Genomic DNA, 17,576 nt, shown 5'->3' with positions numbered 1-17,576 from the left:
ATGGTTAACTGAAATACAAGGACAATTCCTTGCATATCATTCCTTGCATTTAGTAGATGTAAGACCCTTTTTACCAATTAAAATGCTTTTATGGAATTTAATTACATTTAATATGTTATTAATTTCTTATTCAATCTGACAAAAATCCTTTGAGCCTATGAGTAAATGAATCACTTTTATTATAAATCAAAGTAGTAATTACATATTGAAAATTCCATAAAGATTAGTAACTCAAGTTTACATTATCTCACTCAAGACATCTCATCTATGTCAACAAATTGGGAGACAATCACAAAGCTTCTCATTTACAACTATCACACACTATATATTGCTGGAGTAGCTCCACTCTTATTGATAACCTGCAGGGATGAGAAATTTGATCAATTTGAATGAACTAGTGAGCCAATCTAACTACACGAGACAATCTGGTATTGACCAATATTAATCCAACAAGCAAATGATGAACAATTAACTTCATGTGTCCGAATTTCAGTTCCAAAAAACTTTTCACATGATACAGGATTTGGAAAAAGAAAACATGAAAAAAAAAAAAAAAAGGCCACGGTCAAGGTTGGCTCAAGGACCAACTCTTCAAATTTACCCAACTAGCATCCAACATTGTTAACCCAGCATAGATTCCACATTGACATAAGCCAGATTTCAAGTTCACAGTACACTGAAAGAGAATTTAGGGAACTAAACCATGAACTTAACTTTCGATGTTTTATGCTTGTGTTTCATTCTCAATATGGAAACTTAATAAATGATACAGAATCACAGATTAATAAAGGAAAAGGACAGTACCTCATCCTTCTCTATTGTAGCATCGGCAATTGTTCGCACATCCTCATGTACATAAAAATGAAAAAGCTGTGCAAAACGAAAAACAATATTATATTCAGCAAGTACTGTTGAGCGCAGCTTATAAGAAAAATTAAGACAAATTAAATACAACAAGAAATATTGAACATCACCGGTCCACTTTCACCCCCTGCCTTGTTTACAATTAGCTCAGAGAAACTATGCTGCTGTACTTCCACAATCATGAAACAGATCATGTGCAATTAGTTAGTAAATATTTAGCAAATCTAACTAGAACTAGTAGCAGATGCTTCTATTGAAATTATCTTACACGCAGAATGCTAAGATCTTTTACATATATCAAATTCCCCACTGAGGTAGTTCAAACTTCTCGAAACTCAGGTGTTAGTTGCTGTTGAACAGAGTGAAGAAAATCTCCTCATGAAGGCCAACTACAAGTTAAAATTTTCTGAACAATGAATTCTCTTATGACTCATGAAGCAGATAACTTATTTATACAATAGGTCAAAAAATTAGAAGTCGAAGATTCATGCATGCAACAGATTCTAGTCTAGATTTACAAATAATCAACAGCTACTGAAAAAATAATGCCTGAGGTCAATTAACTTGTCCATCATGCATATGGTGAGCCATGAAATTGACAAGCACAAAAAGAAGATATTCAAAAACTGATAACGAAGTTGACAAGCTCAAAGCAAACTTAATATGTGATCATTCAAGTGTTTAGTACAACTCATCTATGAACGCACTCTTAATATGTCACTGACAATAAAGAAAATCACAACCCAGCAAAGTGCTAGTACAACTCATCTATGAAAGCACTCTTAATATGTCACTGACAGTAAAGAAAATAACAACCCAGAAAAGAAACAAATATACCTCTGAGCCCTGAAACCAAACGGAAAAACAAGAAAACCTGCAAAAAGAAAATCACATACTAGTCAACCAAAGGTACTAATTAGGTCACCTCCCCACCAATAATCTGGCATAAAATTACCTGCATATACAAACAGGAAGGTCACAAAATCAAGTTAATAAAAATACATAATGTTTCATATGTAGATAAACCAACCACATGTGTGACTACCAACACATTGAGTGCCAGAGAGAATAGGATACCTGAACATCAAAATGACATACCAAGCTTCCGTTTTGCAGCTTCACGAACAACAGCAAAAGCCTCTACAAAAAGTCACCACTTAGAATCGGAGCACAATAAATGCACAATCTTTCTAACAAGTAAACTCTAGACAGAAAGCAACCAGCTTGAATATTTGCAAGTGTCTCTCCTCGTCCCAATTTCCACCGGAACTCAACAGTTTTAGCAGTAAACTACAACAAACAAACAAACACAACCCATAATCCAAATCACCAAAACAATCTTTTACAACAATAAACAACAAGTAGAGTCGATTAAAGCCAGCAAACCTGGGCATCAGTGAGCCTCTGTAATTGTGGCTCTAACGAGTTGACAGAATTGACAAGGTGGTAATAGTCCCGAACAACCCAGCTGTTCAAGCTAGTCACATCGTTCCAAGTCTTCCCAAGCTGGCCCAGGTTTTCCTAAAACAAACAGAGAGGTGAGTGAGGCATATCATCGAACAGGTGGTGGGCAGTACAGTTAGATAGTGGGGAGGGGCAAAAAAGGGAGTAATTTACCTTAAGAGAGGCAGCAATGGGGCGCGAGAGAGAGTGAGACGACGGCGTGGAGGGCGGGAGGAGGTGGAGTGGTTGAGGAAGGGGAAGGTGGGGCGTTGAGGGAGCGGTTTGAGGGAGTGGGGATTTGAGACTAGCAGTAGAGGCCATGGGGGAACTGTAACTGGGTGGAGATTATGACATGGAGTACGATTTGTATGTAACATGAGTCGGAGAAGACAAAAACTAGAACTCAGTACGGAAAGTCACCGCCCGGATCCTACCAGTCACCGCCTTCGCCGTCCTTGGGCTTGGTTTTCGGCCTGCTAGCCATCGCCGCATCGCCGTTGGAGGCCAGGCTGGGCTTGCCGTCATCCAAAACGGCGCGAATCTCCACAGCGCGACGCAACTACTCGGTGAATTTATGGGTAATAGCCTCCTTGATCTTAGGGTTCCCGTACTTGAGGCGCGTATGTCTTGAAGTACTCGAGACTTTCATATACAAAGGAAAGGCCTCTGCGTAGTTTCCAGCACTGGAATTGGCAATCTCTGCAATTGAATTTGAAATTGAAATTGGAATGGGGAAGATGAGGGTTCTAGAGTTTGAATAAGGGGAAATCAGGGATTGGAGGGTGATTGCTGGAGTGGAGAAACCCTAGTTACTGGTTTGGTTGGGTATGAGAGCAATTGAGACTAAAATTTGGCTCTAGGGTGAACTAGCAGTGGGAGAGAAGAGAGAGAATGGAGAGATGGAGAAACACAGGAAGAGACGGCGAGAGTTAAAAAAACAAAAAGAGATTCAGATTAAGAGCAAACCTAAGGGCGCCAAAAATCCCGCTCAACCAATGCAAGGAAGTGAATAGCAAATACAAGGATTTTTATTTTTTTTATATTTTAATAAACAAAATGCAAGGACTTTATGTATTCTTGGTATTATATCCAAAGTAAATGCAAGGACTTGTATAATTCTTGGTATTATCGAACCAAATGCAAGGAATTTTAACTCCTTGCATATAAACCCGTTGCATATACCCAAATGTGTTGTAGTGAAATGGTTTTGTCCACAACCTGTGGACTAAAACAAATGATGATCTTAGAGGTTTGCCGCCCATCATTGTCAACACAGTCAAAAACATTAGAAAAAATGACTGTAGGCTTCCTCTGAAGTTCAGATCCACTCCTCCAGAATGGATCCAGAAGACAGACGGTGAAGTTGAATATATTTCTCCATATCATTATGTGAGAATTATTCAAAGGAAATATCTTCAACCAGCCTGTGTAGGGTACAATGGCCAGCCAAACTCAAGCATTCCATGGATGAAGGCCATGACTCTTGAATACATCAAGAAGATCATCTCTGAAGATGTCCACAATACTTTCCTGGCAACAGGAGAAAAGATTATTATCACTGCTTACGATCATCCTGACGTAGTCAGCAGTGACCTATTCCTATCTCTTACCAGAAAGAAGATAGACTCGACACTGGCATGCTTACATTGGGTGGAAAAACTTGAAACAGACAACCACTACAAGATGTATGTTGATACAGATGTCGAAGATAACGCAACAACTGCTCGAATGGCTCAGGCAGATAACGACTCGTTTGTCCTTAGTCACAATTCAGAAACTGACGAGAACATGTGAAGCAGCAGGTGTAGAAAACACCGAAAGTACTTTTGGACTTTTCCCAAAAGATACTTTTGCTTTTCAAAAAGACAGGTGAAAAAACATTTCACCTAAAGGAATCTGCTTTTCCCCGTCCGACCTCCACCAGCAGGAGCACTCAGGAAAGCAGGAAATCACGGAGTCGTTCTGTACATTTTGTTGTTTTGAATTGTAATTTGAGTTCCGCTCCCTATATAGGAGCTTTAGCTTCTCTTAGAAAGCATTCGAAGAGAGGAGAGCTTCAGTTCATATTAAAATTCCATATCAATTCTCTCATAGTAGTAGTAGCAGTGTGCTTCCAGTCCTGCTTAAGAGTGAAGTAGTGTGCTTTCATTACAAGTAAGTATCGGTTCTCATTCTTATGGATAGCTAAACAGCCTTTGCTGTTTACCTGAGAATGAGGCTCTGAATAACTCTTTAGTTTGTAATTATGTTTAAATAAATAATTCCAGATTGCTCATTCACCTTGTCTTTATCTTTATTCTTATTTTTTTTAGCATGAATATCTGTTTCTGCCTTGATTTCTATACTATTTTTAAGGTCCAAATCCTATTTTTCCAAAAGAAAAACTGACTCAGCTTAAGACAGAAACAAGCAGCAGTGATTCCGCCTGTTAAAGTAACCGCTAGGTGAAAAACTTAGGCATGTTGAAGGCTAGATTTGTTTTTGTTAAGAGTGTGAACAGGATTTCTAAAGAAAAGTTAGGGTTAAACACCTAAAAGTCAGCATAGAACATATTAGGCACTAGTTTAGAAAAGTCTACCCTTATAGGTCTTTTCCCCAAAGAGTTGTGTAATTGGGCACAATACAAAACTTGTTGGTGCAAGTGGGCAAAATACTTGTGATTTCTGGGTAAACAGGAACTAATCCAAAGTTATAAAGTTTATTATTTAATAAAATACGTAATTTTGAGAAAAATATTAATATTATCTTTATTTTATTTTATTTTATTAAAAAATTTTCTAATTTTGTGTCCCACTTGATAAGAAATTCTGGCTCCGCCACTGAGAAGACCCATTAGAAGTAGTATTCTATATTTAATCAATTAATCCTTTGGGTATTACTGCTGATATTTCCATATGATCTGGTGGAAACTTTATTTATTTCCCTCTCTCTGTCAGAGAAAAACAAAATTGATAAATGACCACTTTTGGACCATCGAGTTGAAAAATGTCCACTGCTACCGCACAGGTTAAGGTCGTGAAGTCTGGCAATTAAACAATGGTTCTGAGAAAGCAATAGATCCCTTCTAGTTGAACCCAGCTACGTACCTAACATCTTGGCATTGACATAACCCTCCCCCAGTACCATACTTGCAGCATGATCAGGAATTGGTGAAGTATTTAAGGATGGAAAGAGTGTTTGTTGTGATTATTTAGTATGCGATATGGTCTCCATGTTGCGTAGGTACGTTGAATGATAATTTATGTGTTATGTTCCAAGTCTTTGTTAATTGTTTCTTGTCATGCATTTCTTAATTATATTTTCCAATTGTGACAGCACTACCATGGTACTTCGGAGTTCGGATTATCTTTTCTAATTATCTACTTGTAAGTTGTAATGGCTTCACAAAGTCGTCTTGAAACTTTAAAGTAATAACCATTGGTAAACAATGTTGGCTTAACTGCAAACTCTTTGTTTGTTTGTCTAATTCAAAATAGCTGGAGCTTCAAACAAGAGGGGGTGTCTTCATGTAATAGGCCTAGAAATTGAGAATTCACAGAGGGCTGTTTAGAAAAACAAAAAAACAAAAAAACAAAAAACAATGATGGGGTTGAAGGATTATGCTGGTGCGTGATTGCTTGCCTTCGTAGTGGGTAACCTCGTTATTCTCTCTCTCATACTCAAAGTTCTATCCATTACTTTCTTTACAAGAAAGTCCTTTTTTTTTTTTGCTTATCCTTGTTGTGGCAGCAGCACCATAGATCAGTATCTCTTGATCTTTGCAATTCATTCAATTCTTACTTGATATTTCTCTGATTCCTTAATTGTGAACCAATTAATTCCCAACTCCAGAAATGTGATAAAGAAGCATAAAATACAAAAAGTAAAAGCGAAAGGGTCGAATAGATATTCTTTTGTGTGATTTACGACTATCATGAATGGGGTAATTCGATCAAAAAGTAGCTGCATGTGGAGCCATAAAGATGCCAAAGTGATGGTGTCCCTCCCTGAAAGAAACGAACTCTTCTTTGTTTCCGTTGGTAGAAGAAAGGGAAGAGATATATAGCTAGCTGCCGTTGATACTCCCCTAGCTTGCTTTCGCTTTTTCCACCGATCGAGAACCAATCTCCAAATCGATCAAGAAATGGCCGAGGCACTCGTCAACCTTCTTGTTGAAAAATTGGGTTCAGTTGTTTACCACCATACAAGTGAAGGGGTGAAACTGGTTTTGAAGGCTAAGAAGGAAGTTGACAAGTTCAGAAGCACCCTCAAACTTATCCAGAATGTGCTTCACGATGCGGAGAAGAAGCAAGTGGAGGATCCAGCTGTGAGAGACTGGTTGGATCAGCTCAAAGACCTGACGTACAAGATGGATGACGTACTCGACGCTTGGAACACTGAAATTGGGAAACGAGAAGCTGAGAAACAAGAAACACAAGGTTCTGATGTGGAGGTACGTTTCTCATTTCGTTCCAATTGCTTTTGTCTTGCTCGATTGAATGAGGTAACTCGTCGTTATAAGATTGGTAGTGCAATAAAAGATCTGAATGAAGAGTTAACTCAGATTTACATTGACAAAAACAAGTATAGCCTTCAACCCACCATGCATGCTGCTGCAGTTAATGCTGAACAACCTAATCCACGATCTTTAACTTCATCTCTCGTTGATATATCGACCATATTTGGGCGACAAGTTGAAAAAGAGAGGCTGGTGAGTGAGTTGTTAAGGGAAGGGAGGCCCGGCCTTGTCATCCCCATTGTAGGGATGGGAGGATTGGGGAAAACAACTGTGGCCCAATTAGTCTTTAACGATGCACGAGTTCAAGCCCATTTTGATATCAAAGCATGGGTTTGTGTCTCGGACCCTTTCGATGTCATCAAGATTGCAAAAGCAATCTTTAGGCAACTCGGTGGTACTCAAGTTACTTCAGACGAGTTGCAAACGATATTAGCTGGTATTCAGAATCTCGTCAAGGGACAAGAGGATGAAAAAGAAGAGAAAAAGGATGAAAAGGAAAAGAAGATCCTTCTTGTCCTTGACGATGTGTGGACAGAAGACCACAGAGAGTGGGATAGTTTAAAATTACCAGTATTAATGCAAAGTTGTGCTGAAGGCAGTAGAATTGTGGTGACCACTCGAAAGCAGGAGGTTGCTCGAATTATGAGAGCAACCAGTGACATGATCAATTTGGAAAGGTTGAGTCATCTGGATTCCTTGAAACTATTCAATAGTATTGCATTTCTGGATAGGGAAGAAGATAAGTCCAACAAGTGGTATGGAGATATTGCTGAGAAAATTGTTAGAAAATGTGACGGTTTGCCTTTGGCTTTGAAGACTTTAGGAAGTCTCCTATTGCATAGGCAGACAATCAGAGAATGGGAAGAAGTTCTCAACAGTGAGATATGGAATGTAAAAGTTGTCCAAGAAGAAGTTTTTCGACCATTATTACTCAGTTATTATGATTTGGCTATGGAGGTTAAGAGTTGCCTTCTGTATTGTGCTACTTATCCTAAAGGTTTTGAGTTCGGCAAAGAAATTCTTATCGAGCAGTGGATGTCACAAGGCTATTTGAATGTTGGAGAAAACGAAGAAGAGGCAACAAAAGGTAGAGAAGTTTTTACTAAGTTAGCAATGCTATGTTTCTTACAAGTTTTCAGGCAAGATGCACTTACCAAGGAAATTAGAGGCTGCAAGATGCATGATACTGTGCATGATTTTATACAATATCTTAACCAAAATGAGTGTCTTACTGTGGAGGCTACGGGTACCCATGGAACAGAGACATCGAGTGCAAATCATAGGGTTCGCCATTTGACCTTAATGTCAGCACCCGAGGGTCCAATTCCATCTTTGATATCAAAATTAGCGAATAGCAAAATTTTACGTACCCTAGCAACTTTTGATTCAAGAATTACAGCCATTGACTCGGATTTGATTTCACAGTTGAAACGTCTCAGGAGTTTGAATTTGAGTCGCAACAACATTCATCAGTTGCCAGAGGAGATTGGTGATTTGATACATTTGAGATATCTTGATTTGTCTAGGAATGGTAATTTGAGGAGATTACCCGACAACGTTTGTAACTTGTACAATCTGCAAACCTTGAGGCTTGCTTACTGCTTGAGCCTTGAAAAGTTACCCGACAATATGGGGAAGTTGATTAACTTGAAGCACCTTCATGTTAAGGATTGTGGTCGGCTTCAGTGCTTACCAAAAGGGATTGGAAGTATAAGGAATTTGCGAACAGTAGACGGGAGGCCATCTGTTTATTGTAATGACGATGCCGAAGCATTCAAATTTGGAGATCTGAGAATGATGAATCAGCTTCGCCGTCTTGACATCCGTATCTCAAGGGTCGGGGAAAATGCGGCAAGTGAGGCCGAGAAAGCAGAATTGAATCAAAAAGTTCATCTTTCTTATTTACGTCTTATTGTGTGGAACCTCAGCGGCAACGACGCAGATGCTGCAGTAATGAATGCCTTGCGACCACATGAAAATTTGGACTCTTTGGCAATTTGGTTGTATCATGGCCCCACCTGGCCAAATTGGATGACGACTTCGTATTTAACCAGATTGACTGTCTTTCATCTTTGTTACCGCCACTCCTCTGTTTTGCCTCCTCTCGGGAAACTGCCGTCCCTTAAAGTAGTAAAGCTACATTGGGTGCTTGATCTGGAAGAGATCGGAGCTGAATTTTACGGAGTAGAAGAAGAAACATCATCCTTCCCAAGTTTGGAAACACTCTATCTTGGCGGCTTGCCGAGTTTAGCAAAGTGGGAATTAGGTGGAAAGGCAGAGAGTTCTTCTAATTCCCAAATGAAATCAATTTCAATAATGCCACGCCTTTCTTCCTTGCATGTTGTGGAGTGTCCTAAACTAAAACAACTGCCAGACTTCCTCCTGCAAAATGCACGACTGCAGAATCTTCTCATCAAATATTGTCAGAGCCTTCCTGCCAGCCTTCCTGACGAGTTCATCTCTCGCATCCCAAACGTCACAATTGAATATTCGGGAGTTGATCCCCTTTTCAAAGGAAGAAAAATAGATACTGTAAAGTATTAATTTGCGGAAGCCAAACTATTCTGGTATGTAATTAATTGATGAATGTATATGTATTCTTGTACTCCTGCAGCGTATTTAGTTTTTTGATTGCAACCTGCAGAGCAAACTTTGTTTATTTATGTTCTTTGAAATCTTCAGATAATCGCTATCCCCGACGTACTGACGTTACTTATAGTCGACCAAGTTAAAGATTTCAAGCACCCTATCGCAGGCTGTTCAAACCTGCCTCAAGTTTGCAGTGGCTAGATTGCCCAAGACATGATGACACTTAGGTAGGATCAGACTCTAGTTGCATGCATCATTCTGGACTAGAGTTTCACACTTTTGTTATGTTGTATAAAATTCATTTTTTTGTAGAATCAAATCTTTCAAAAACTTATGTGCAGGTACCCTTAAGCATGACCGACTCATAATCACAATGAACATTGAAGTTAACATAAATGTGATCAGCTCCAACTTGAGAAATGAATTCCGTCTTGATCAACCCATTCTATGCACTCGGGAAACCTGGCTTGCATTGAGGCATCCATTTGACTGATTGATGTGCTTTTCATGATTCTGTCTAAATTTTAGGTCATTTATCATTCTGTATCTGAAGTAACCCTTTGTAAGATTTGAAAAAGGTTGATGAATGCTAGGATTATAGTACACAGTTGCACCAATAAGTTAATGAAGGTTTCCAGTCGTGGACAACTCAATGAACTCTCATATCGGGAGAGAACTCATGTGTCTATTCTATCTTCAAATTTATAAAACTTGGAATCTTATTTTTCTAATTGTTGATGTCAACGTACCAATGTATACAGTTGCCCAATCTATAATGTTGCAGGTCCATATATAGTTTCACAAGTTCCTTTTGTTATGGTCAGGACTGTCCCTTGAATGAGAATATGAACACAATGGGACCTCCATATCAAGAGGATAAAAGTATCACATCAATTGATCATCATCAAGGGTCTTGCTTTTTAAGGCAATTACAGAAGCCGAGAGCATACTCGAGGGTTGAAGATCTTACTGGTTGCTTATGATACTTTTCTGCCTCTTCCAATAGTACGGGCTCAGCATTCAACTCCTGATCAAGGGCATTTGAATTTACAATTCTGGTTTCATTCTTCATTTTGCAAGTAAGTCAAAGAGTGAAATTATAACTTATAGGAAGATAGTAATTGATGTTTCACTCTTCTCAAGTGTTTAGATGTGAGGCTATATGAAACCTAATGTGAAAATTTTATGCAAAAGATAAGAATTTGTCGTCATGAACTTTGCAGAATATAGTGTATATTCTGAAGTTTGCAGTTGCTGGAGTTCTCAAGACCTGATGACACTCTGGTATGCCTTCACTTCATAAGCCCAACTTCAAATAAAATTCCTACTTAATTTTCTAGTAATAAAGGTTGCGTTATGCATATTGTGCATACCACAATCTTCCCCTGTTATTGGCAGAAATCTTTAATCATATGGACTCAGAATGTTGTTGGTTGTCAATGCAAGCTAATGAGGTTCTATGGTAACCTATACACCTCTATACACTCTGTTACGGTGCTCCTAAAATATCATTCCTATTGTTATTCAAAGAGAAATTTTCCTGGAAGATTTCAGTTCTTGACATCCCCACCAACACTTGATCATCATCATATGAGAGAAGACTATAATTGTTAGTAACTGCATCGTTCTGAAACCCAATGATTACAAGTACTGATTGCTAATTAAGGTCTTGAACTATCAAAGGATGTTTTAAATACAGATAGAGTCAATAAATGCATGTGATCTTGATCAACACATTGCTGTTAAGCACTTAAGCAGATATAAACAGTTCTCTTTATTTCTGGTATGTGTTTGACTGGTTGGTCAGTTTCTTACATACATTAGGTAATTTATCACCATCATCTGAAATGATCCTATGCAATAGTTTAGAGAGTGCTTTTAGTTGATAGTTACTACATTCTAATATCACTAGTTTTCATATTTAGCTTCCTTTGCATCAGAAGAGTGGATTTACCCGCAAGGTCTGGATTGAATTTATCTTCAAGTTTCTATCAACGCGCGCGCACACATATGCGCTTTAGTTCCTCTCCTCCATGCATGAAAATGCCTTGGAGAAATGCTTATTTGACCATCTATGCACACCACGTGTGTAATCTTTAAGGGGGAAATTCTTCTTCTTTCTTTTTCTCTAGTTGTCAGAACATGCTTCAACTATAGGTTAAGAAATGAAATCCATATTGACTAACACATTTGATGGAGGAGTATTTTCGAAGCTTTCCTTTGCATATATTGGCTCTTAACTAGACGTGGTAGTAATTTGGTATCTGTATCTGAAGCATTTCCATATATGTAGCAGTTGAAGCTTGAATTTGCACTTGGTAGTTCTTGTATTCTAATGTTTCAAAATTCAGTATCTAATTTACATTGCAATTGATTCTCTTGCCTTAGTAGCGGAAAAAAGATGGAAGTGGCAGTGTGACCCATAGTCTCATTCGCTCTACTGTTAAGTTTCCAAATGTCCCCTGAGGTTTGTTGTTTTGTTCTAATATAGATACTTTTATTAATTTTTATTTTGAATGTTCATTTTAGTGCAGAAAAAAAAATGATGCCTAAAGAAATGCTTATATGGTTGTTATTTCGCAGAAATTTGGCCCTTCCTTGACAGAGAATCAAATTTAGCTGGAGAAGTAGTATATATATCATAGTGGTAACAAATTTGCCTTAAATTGAACAACATGGAGTTTCACTTTTCCCCTCTCTTTAGTAAGGTATATTTTTCAGATTTTACACTACTAGACCTTCACGTGTCTAATTTAAACTGCCACTACGAAAAACAGCTCGAAGTGAGTGATTAGAAACTACTAAGATATTTAGGGAATATAAATTAAACGTCCCTTGTGTCTGTATGACTAGAATAGAGATGCTGGTTGCTTAACTAGAGAAAATGAATTCTATGCAGGACCTGTCTGAAGCAGTGGTGCAGTAGCAAGTAGCAAGGAAAACAGTTTACGATTGTCATCCATTTGAACAGTGGATGAGGCTTACCTAAAGTAGGTAATATCTCAGTTGAAGGCTTGAAGTTCCACTTGCTATATATATTTTCAGATTCGAATTAATGTCACTATATAAATTTGGTATCTGATTTCCATGGATTTTTTTATCCTATTGGGGGCTGAAGTTTATAGCATGGAAGAGAGGGCAACGTGGATGTGACCCAAACTGATCTCATTCAAATTCACCAAAAGGACAAATGATGTAGGGGATGTTCAATGAAGGTTGCGGCTCAAAACAGCTTGGACATGGTGGAAACTGACTTGGAAATCCTGTTGGAGTCCAGTGGAATCAAATTCTAGATAAAAAGAATCACAAAAAAGCGGAAGAACAGCATGACACGGGCTTCATCAGCAGTGGAAGCTGAAGTCCAAAAGGCAGAAAGGGGTATATTTCTTCTATCACAAGGACTTGGTGACTTGTTCTATTAGTTTTAGGATTCACACTTTCTAAACTTTTTTGTAACTCCGAAAAGTGACTTTGTTTTCTAAGGTCATGCATGCACTACAAGTCTTTTCCAATGCTCTGGATTCTTTAAGTTTTTATATTTGAGACTAGGAGAAGCTTATGTAAAATTTGATGCAAACTATATAGATTTGTAATGATGATTTTTTTGGCAGGTCAGACCTCAAAATAGCAGTGAAGCAGCATAACATGACACTCAGGTAGTCTCTATCGCATGCAAAACTCTGTAAATTACCTTCCATGGAATTCATGATCTTGTAAGCCAATACAAACAAATTCTTCTGCTACAGATCTGATATAAATCAAAATCTACTGTGTAGGAAATGTAGAAGCATGGAGACTCCAAAATTACATCGGAGTTGTCAAGCTGGTGATTAATCATTAATGAGATGAGGTACTACGAACTATAAGCTTGATAGACCTCTGTATCATCATGCAACGTTTATATGTGTTTGTGGTGTGGCTGGCGTTTAGCTTGCATGGCATTTTTATATGGTGTCAACATTATTTCTAGATGTCCTGTGCTTTCCTTATCAATTTAATCAAGTGTTAAAACTTTGTTTGGATGGAGAGCGACTGCAGGTTGTGAGTTAAGTTGCAATTACTAAAGAAGGCATTTTGTTCTATATTTCCTATTAAATTTCATCAGCCATCGTTATTCGAGCAATTTGTCATATGATGTAGGTTATGTCTTCCTAAATTTGTCTTGTATTCATGTAGTTTACTTTAGATTATTCTACTCAATGTAACTCCATGGTAACATTGAATTTCAAGGCACACATTCTGAATTTTGAGTTGGGGATTTTACTTTTCAACTGGTTCCTACAAAGCTGCGTCTTTAATTATTTGTATGTGCAATAAGACTGGTATGTTTCGACGTGTTCGAATATTACAGAGTCTCTTTCATCCTGTTAGATCGGAAGGCTGCTGTAACCTAGGGTCGTTGTTCTTGGTGGGTTGTTTGTGTAGCTCTGTGCCCTTGTAGACTTCTTGTCCTTTGACTGATTGGTGAGGTACTTAACATAGAGTTGTAATTTTTCATTTGTATCTGAGATGATGTAACAGTTTAAAGGCTTGAGTCATTTCTTGCAAGTTGTTAAATCTATAGTCACTAGTTTTGTTATGTACTTTGCATCAGATGGGATTTAGTGGCGTGAAAGAGAGGGACGAGTCTATATGACCAAAAGTCTCAATCAATTCGCTTCCAGGTTCTGCCAATTAAGTCCAAAGGCCTTATGAGGTTGGTTGCCCTGTTTGAATCTCTATGTATACACTGCAGTAGTTCAGGTGTTCTTTCTAGTATTATTTCTAGAGAATTTCATATAAGAATATAAAAATTAAAAAAAAAAATTAAAGTCACCTAATAAGATAAAGACCACTGCAGAATGTTTTCAAAGATCTCTTGGTCTTTCAGTCAGGGAGTCAGGGCAAAACAAAAGAGTGTCCCAAGTTATGAAATCTCCAAATTCAAGATGAATGGTTATAACATGATGGATGGTCATGGAAGTATCATTATTTGTTGATCTTAAAAATTGTCAACCATTGTTTTCAATTGGATGATTTGATTATAACAATAGCTGGCTGTATTTCTTCAATTAACAAGTCCAATGAGTGTAACTATTACTCTTTTAAGATTTGTGCTGTTATTGTAGAGAAGTCTAATTTAAACATGTGAAGTCTGATTTGGAACACGGATAAAAACTTTTGCATCTGTTATAATGTTGTCCATTAATAGCTGTTCCCAGAGCTCAGAATTCTTGTAAATCTCCAGAATAGGATTATATACGACATAGTCTGAAAAATACTTCTTGCCAGAAAATATTGCAAAGTCATGCTCATGCTCACCCCTCAAAGTTGCAGTGGCTGGTTTCCTCAAAACATGATGACTCTCCCATACTCCTCATGCTTTGCAATATGTCGCATTTCGTATACAATATATCTCCTATACACATATACCTTGTGTATCTGGTATATACAAAATATCAAACCAAGTTTATGAGCAGGCCAGGCTGATGCAGAAAGGAATTGAATTGGTGCTGGCAAGCTGATTAGTGCTATGGTAAGTGCTATGCTGATTTCTAATTCTTTGAATTACAAAACATAGATTTAATTGCATCTTGGATCTTGTTTGACAGATTTTGAGCTGCATTTTGGAATCTATTTGACTGACCAATGTAGGCGCTATTAGATTTACCTGGGTGTTCAAACCCGCCTCAAGTTTTCAGTTGCTGGATATATCCCAAGACATGTGAACCTCAGGTATAATCAAACTTTAGTTATATCACTTGTATGCATCTTTCCGAACAAGAATTTCGACCTGTGTTATGTAGTATAGACTTCATTTTCTTGTAGAATACAATCTTACTAACATTTATGTACACGCTAAACTGAAGCATAACTGACTCAGAATAGTTGTCCAGTTGGCAGCTGATTAATGAGGTTCTACAAATGGAGCAAAGGTAACAGAGAAACTGAGGTTTGAGCTAATATTATGAAATAATGTTGACGTTGCACCTTCTTACTGCAATCCTATGACTACATATGCTATGCAGGAGGATTGTCAAGCAGTGATACACCATTTCGGAAATTGTCTTGCATCGTCACATCCATTTGACTATTGATGTGCTTTTCACAATTCTGCCATAAGTATAGGTAATGAGAGTTTAAAACTGATAAATGATCCTTTTATAATGCACAGTTGTACTATTAAGATATGAAGGTTTCCATGTGTGAACAATTTAATGAACTCTCATATTTGCAACTTGATGAACCTAATTTGGGAGAAAACTCGTGTCTATTGTATCTTTGAATTTGTAGTGCAACCTAATTTGAAAGATGCTGATTGCTTAACAATGAATTTCATCTTGATCAACACATGCATTTTATGTAGGACTTGTCTGAAGAAGTGATGCACTAGCAAAGGAGAACTGTCTAGTATTCTTTCATCCATTTGATCAGTGGATGAGGATTACCTAAACTAGGTAATATCGCATTTGAACATTTGAATTTCCACCTGCAAGCTAGTTTTCGTATTCAAATTAATGTCACTAGATTAATTCAGTATATGATTTCCTTCGATTTTCTTATCCTGTTGGGGCTGAAACTTTTTGCAGCTTGGAAGAGGGGAAGGGTGGATGTGACCCAAACCGAGCTGACTCAAATTCAACCAAGGGACAAATGATGTAGGGGATGTTCAATGAGGGTTGCAGCTCAAAATAGCTTGGACATGGTGAAATCCTGATTGAAGTTGAATCCTGTTGAATCTAGTGGAACTAAATTCAGGAGAAGATTCACAACTGAGAGGAACAGCATGTCACGGGCTTAGTCAAGCTAAAGTCCCAAAGGCTGCAAGGTTTTAATTTCTTCTTTCACAAGGAGAGGGGACTTGTTCTAGTAGTACTAGGATTGTGAAGAATCTATAGATTATTTAGGAAGAGATGCTTCCCTAAGAGATTTTACTTTGAGCGGAATGCTTGTGAGGTTTTTCTTGGGTGTAACTGGGGCTCTCTATTGAGAGGGGTTGAGAGTCGAGTGGTTTATGATTGTAACCTTCTTTATTAGTTTATTCATCATCATCATGGTCGCCCGAGGATGTAGGCAATTTGGCCGAACCTTGTTAAATTATTGTGTTTATTGTCATGTGTTGTTTTTGCTTGCACGTGTTCTCATTTCTGGTAATATAATGACCTGACAAGCTAACTTGGTAAGGTCTACTATATTAACAGACTTTAACATTGCTAATCTTGCCCTTTGCTGTATATCCTCGTTTAATGGGTTTGGGTATACTTTTTCTCCAAGGGTTGTGCAAGTTTGTTGAAAAGAAATGTTTCCTTTAAAAGGGGTGTGTACACTGCTATTTTGGGCTATTGCTGACTGCATGAGAAGGAGACTGCGAGTCATACTGTAGATGAGATATGGCTTCGCCTGGATGTCTTGGATTTTTTCTTTTTGTTTCCTATCATACAGGGACAGTGCGAGGGAGAGAATTTAGTGTAAGAATGTTTGGACAATATCTTAAGTTCACGTTCAGCACAACAACTTGTTATTATTTGCAGAATAAGCAATTAGAGAATCATTGAGAATCTAACTCCTAGAGACTTTATTTATGTGGATTCTGAATAAATAAAGTGTAGGAAATCTAATATGACTTGGTTATTAAGTTAGTCTGTCAAAATGGATATGTATTAATAGAGGTTTAATTGGAATATGATTCTGTTTCTTTTATGGGAGGATACTGAATATCCAAGCCTCTATATAAGGCTTAGGTCCCTGTACTCTCTCATCATCGGTAATATAGTTTTTTTTGCCCTATAAGAGAATATCACATGAGAGAAGCGCAGAAGACTTAGGCTTGGATTGAGTGGCCATTCAGGTTATGGTTCATGATCCATTTATCAAATTATAATTCTTCATTTTATGTTCATATAATTGTATCTATATTATCTTGTGAAGTCATCTTATATTTATATTTAATCTAACAGTTGGTATCAGAGCCAACTTCACAAAATTATAGATCTTTTATTAATAGTCGATCTAATTCAGAAATCTTTTGTTTTCTTTTGGTGTTGGAACGAGGAACCAAGGAGTTGAATAGTTGGAAGCTACCGATTCATTAAGAGTATAATAGGGCGATAATAGAGGTAAAGAAAATAACAACTGGGCATTCCATTCTCCTCTCTACTTCTGCATGGCAGACCAAAAGGAAAGAGAAGTTAGGAGTGAAACG

The 17,576-nt window shown here is 37.7% G+C and overlaps 1 protein-coding gene and 1 long non-coding RNA gene across 8 annotated transcripts; one reads left to right on the top strand and one right to left on the bottom strand.

The window, feature by feature from the left end:
* Window positions 1–326: 326 nt before the first annotated feature.
* LOC121050812 lies at window positions 327–1,754 on the bottom strand. The gene is made up of 4 exons (XR_005804038.1): window positions 1,133–1,754; window positions 975–1,028; window positions 805–870; window positions 327–359 (listed from the first exon to the last, which is right to left on the bottom strand). It is a non-coding gene; the product is annotated as an uncharacterized LOC121050812 (long non-coding RNA).
* Window positions 1,755–6,293: 4,539 nt separating this feature from the next.
* On the top strand, window positions 6,294–16,496 carry LOC112178202 (putative disease resistance protein RGA3). 7 transcript variants are annotated; one of them, XM_040510204.1, is made up of 18 exons: window positions 6,294–9,372; window positions 9,488–9,621; window positions 9,736–10,473; window positions 10,618–10,678; window positions 11,783–11,861; window positions 11,978–12,102; window positions 12,294–12,388; window positions 12,513–12,772; window positions 13,011–13,050; window positions 13,171–13,244; window positions 13,766–13,863; window positions 13,989–14,090; window positions 14,666–14,909; window positions 14,986–15,109; window positions 15,244–15,309; window positions 15,403–15,502; window positions 15,741–15,831; window positions 15,964–16,496. In XM_040510204.1, exon 1 carries the CDS (start codon window positions 6,431–6,433, stop codon window positions 9,347–9,349), a length of 2,919 nt encoding a protein of 972 aa, XP_040366138.1. In that variant the 5' UTR covers window positions 6,294–6,430; the 3' UTR covers window positions 9,350–9,372; window positions 9,488–9,621; window positions 9,736–10,473; window positions 10,618–10,678; window positions 11,783–11,861; window positions 11,978–12,102; window positions 12,294–12,388; window positions 12,513–12,772; window positions 13,011–13,050; window positions 13,171–13,244; window positions 13,766–13,863; window positions 13,989–14,090; window positions 14,666–14,909; window positions 14,986–15,109; window positions 15,244–15,309; window positions 15,403–15,502; window positions 15,741–15,831; window positions 15,964–16,496. The 7 variants fall into 7 exon arrangements, with proteins under 7 accessions (XP_040366138.1, XP_040366139.1, XP_040366140.1 ...); XM_040510205.1 differs by having other exon boundaries at window positions 13,746–13,863; XM_040510206.1 differs by having other exon boundaries at window positions 13,006–13,050; window positions 14,711–14,909.
* Window positions 16,497–17,576: the final 1,080 nt, after the last annotated feature.

The sequence above is a fragment of the Rosa chinensis genome, chromosome 7 (genome assembly GCF_002994745.2).
Source record: "Rosa chinensis cultivar Old Blush chromosome 7, RchiOBHm-V2, whole genome shotgun sequence".
Lineage (NCBI taxonomy): Eukaryota > Viridiplantae > Streptophyta > Magnoliopsida > Rosales > Rosaceae > Rosa > Rosa chinensis.
The sequence above is the reverse complement of the archived record's forward strand: the minus strand, read 5'-3'. Positions and strand labels throughout refer to the sequence as shown.

What these genes read in the sequence shown, in the direction of transcription:
- LOC112178202 (XM_040510201.1), top strand. Translation starts at nt 6,431, where the DNA reads ATGGCCGAGGCACTCGTCAACCTTCTTGTTGAAAAATTGGGTTCAGTT.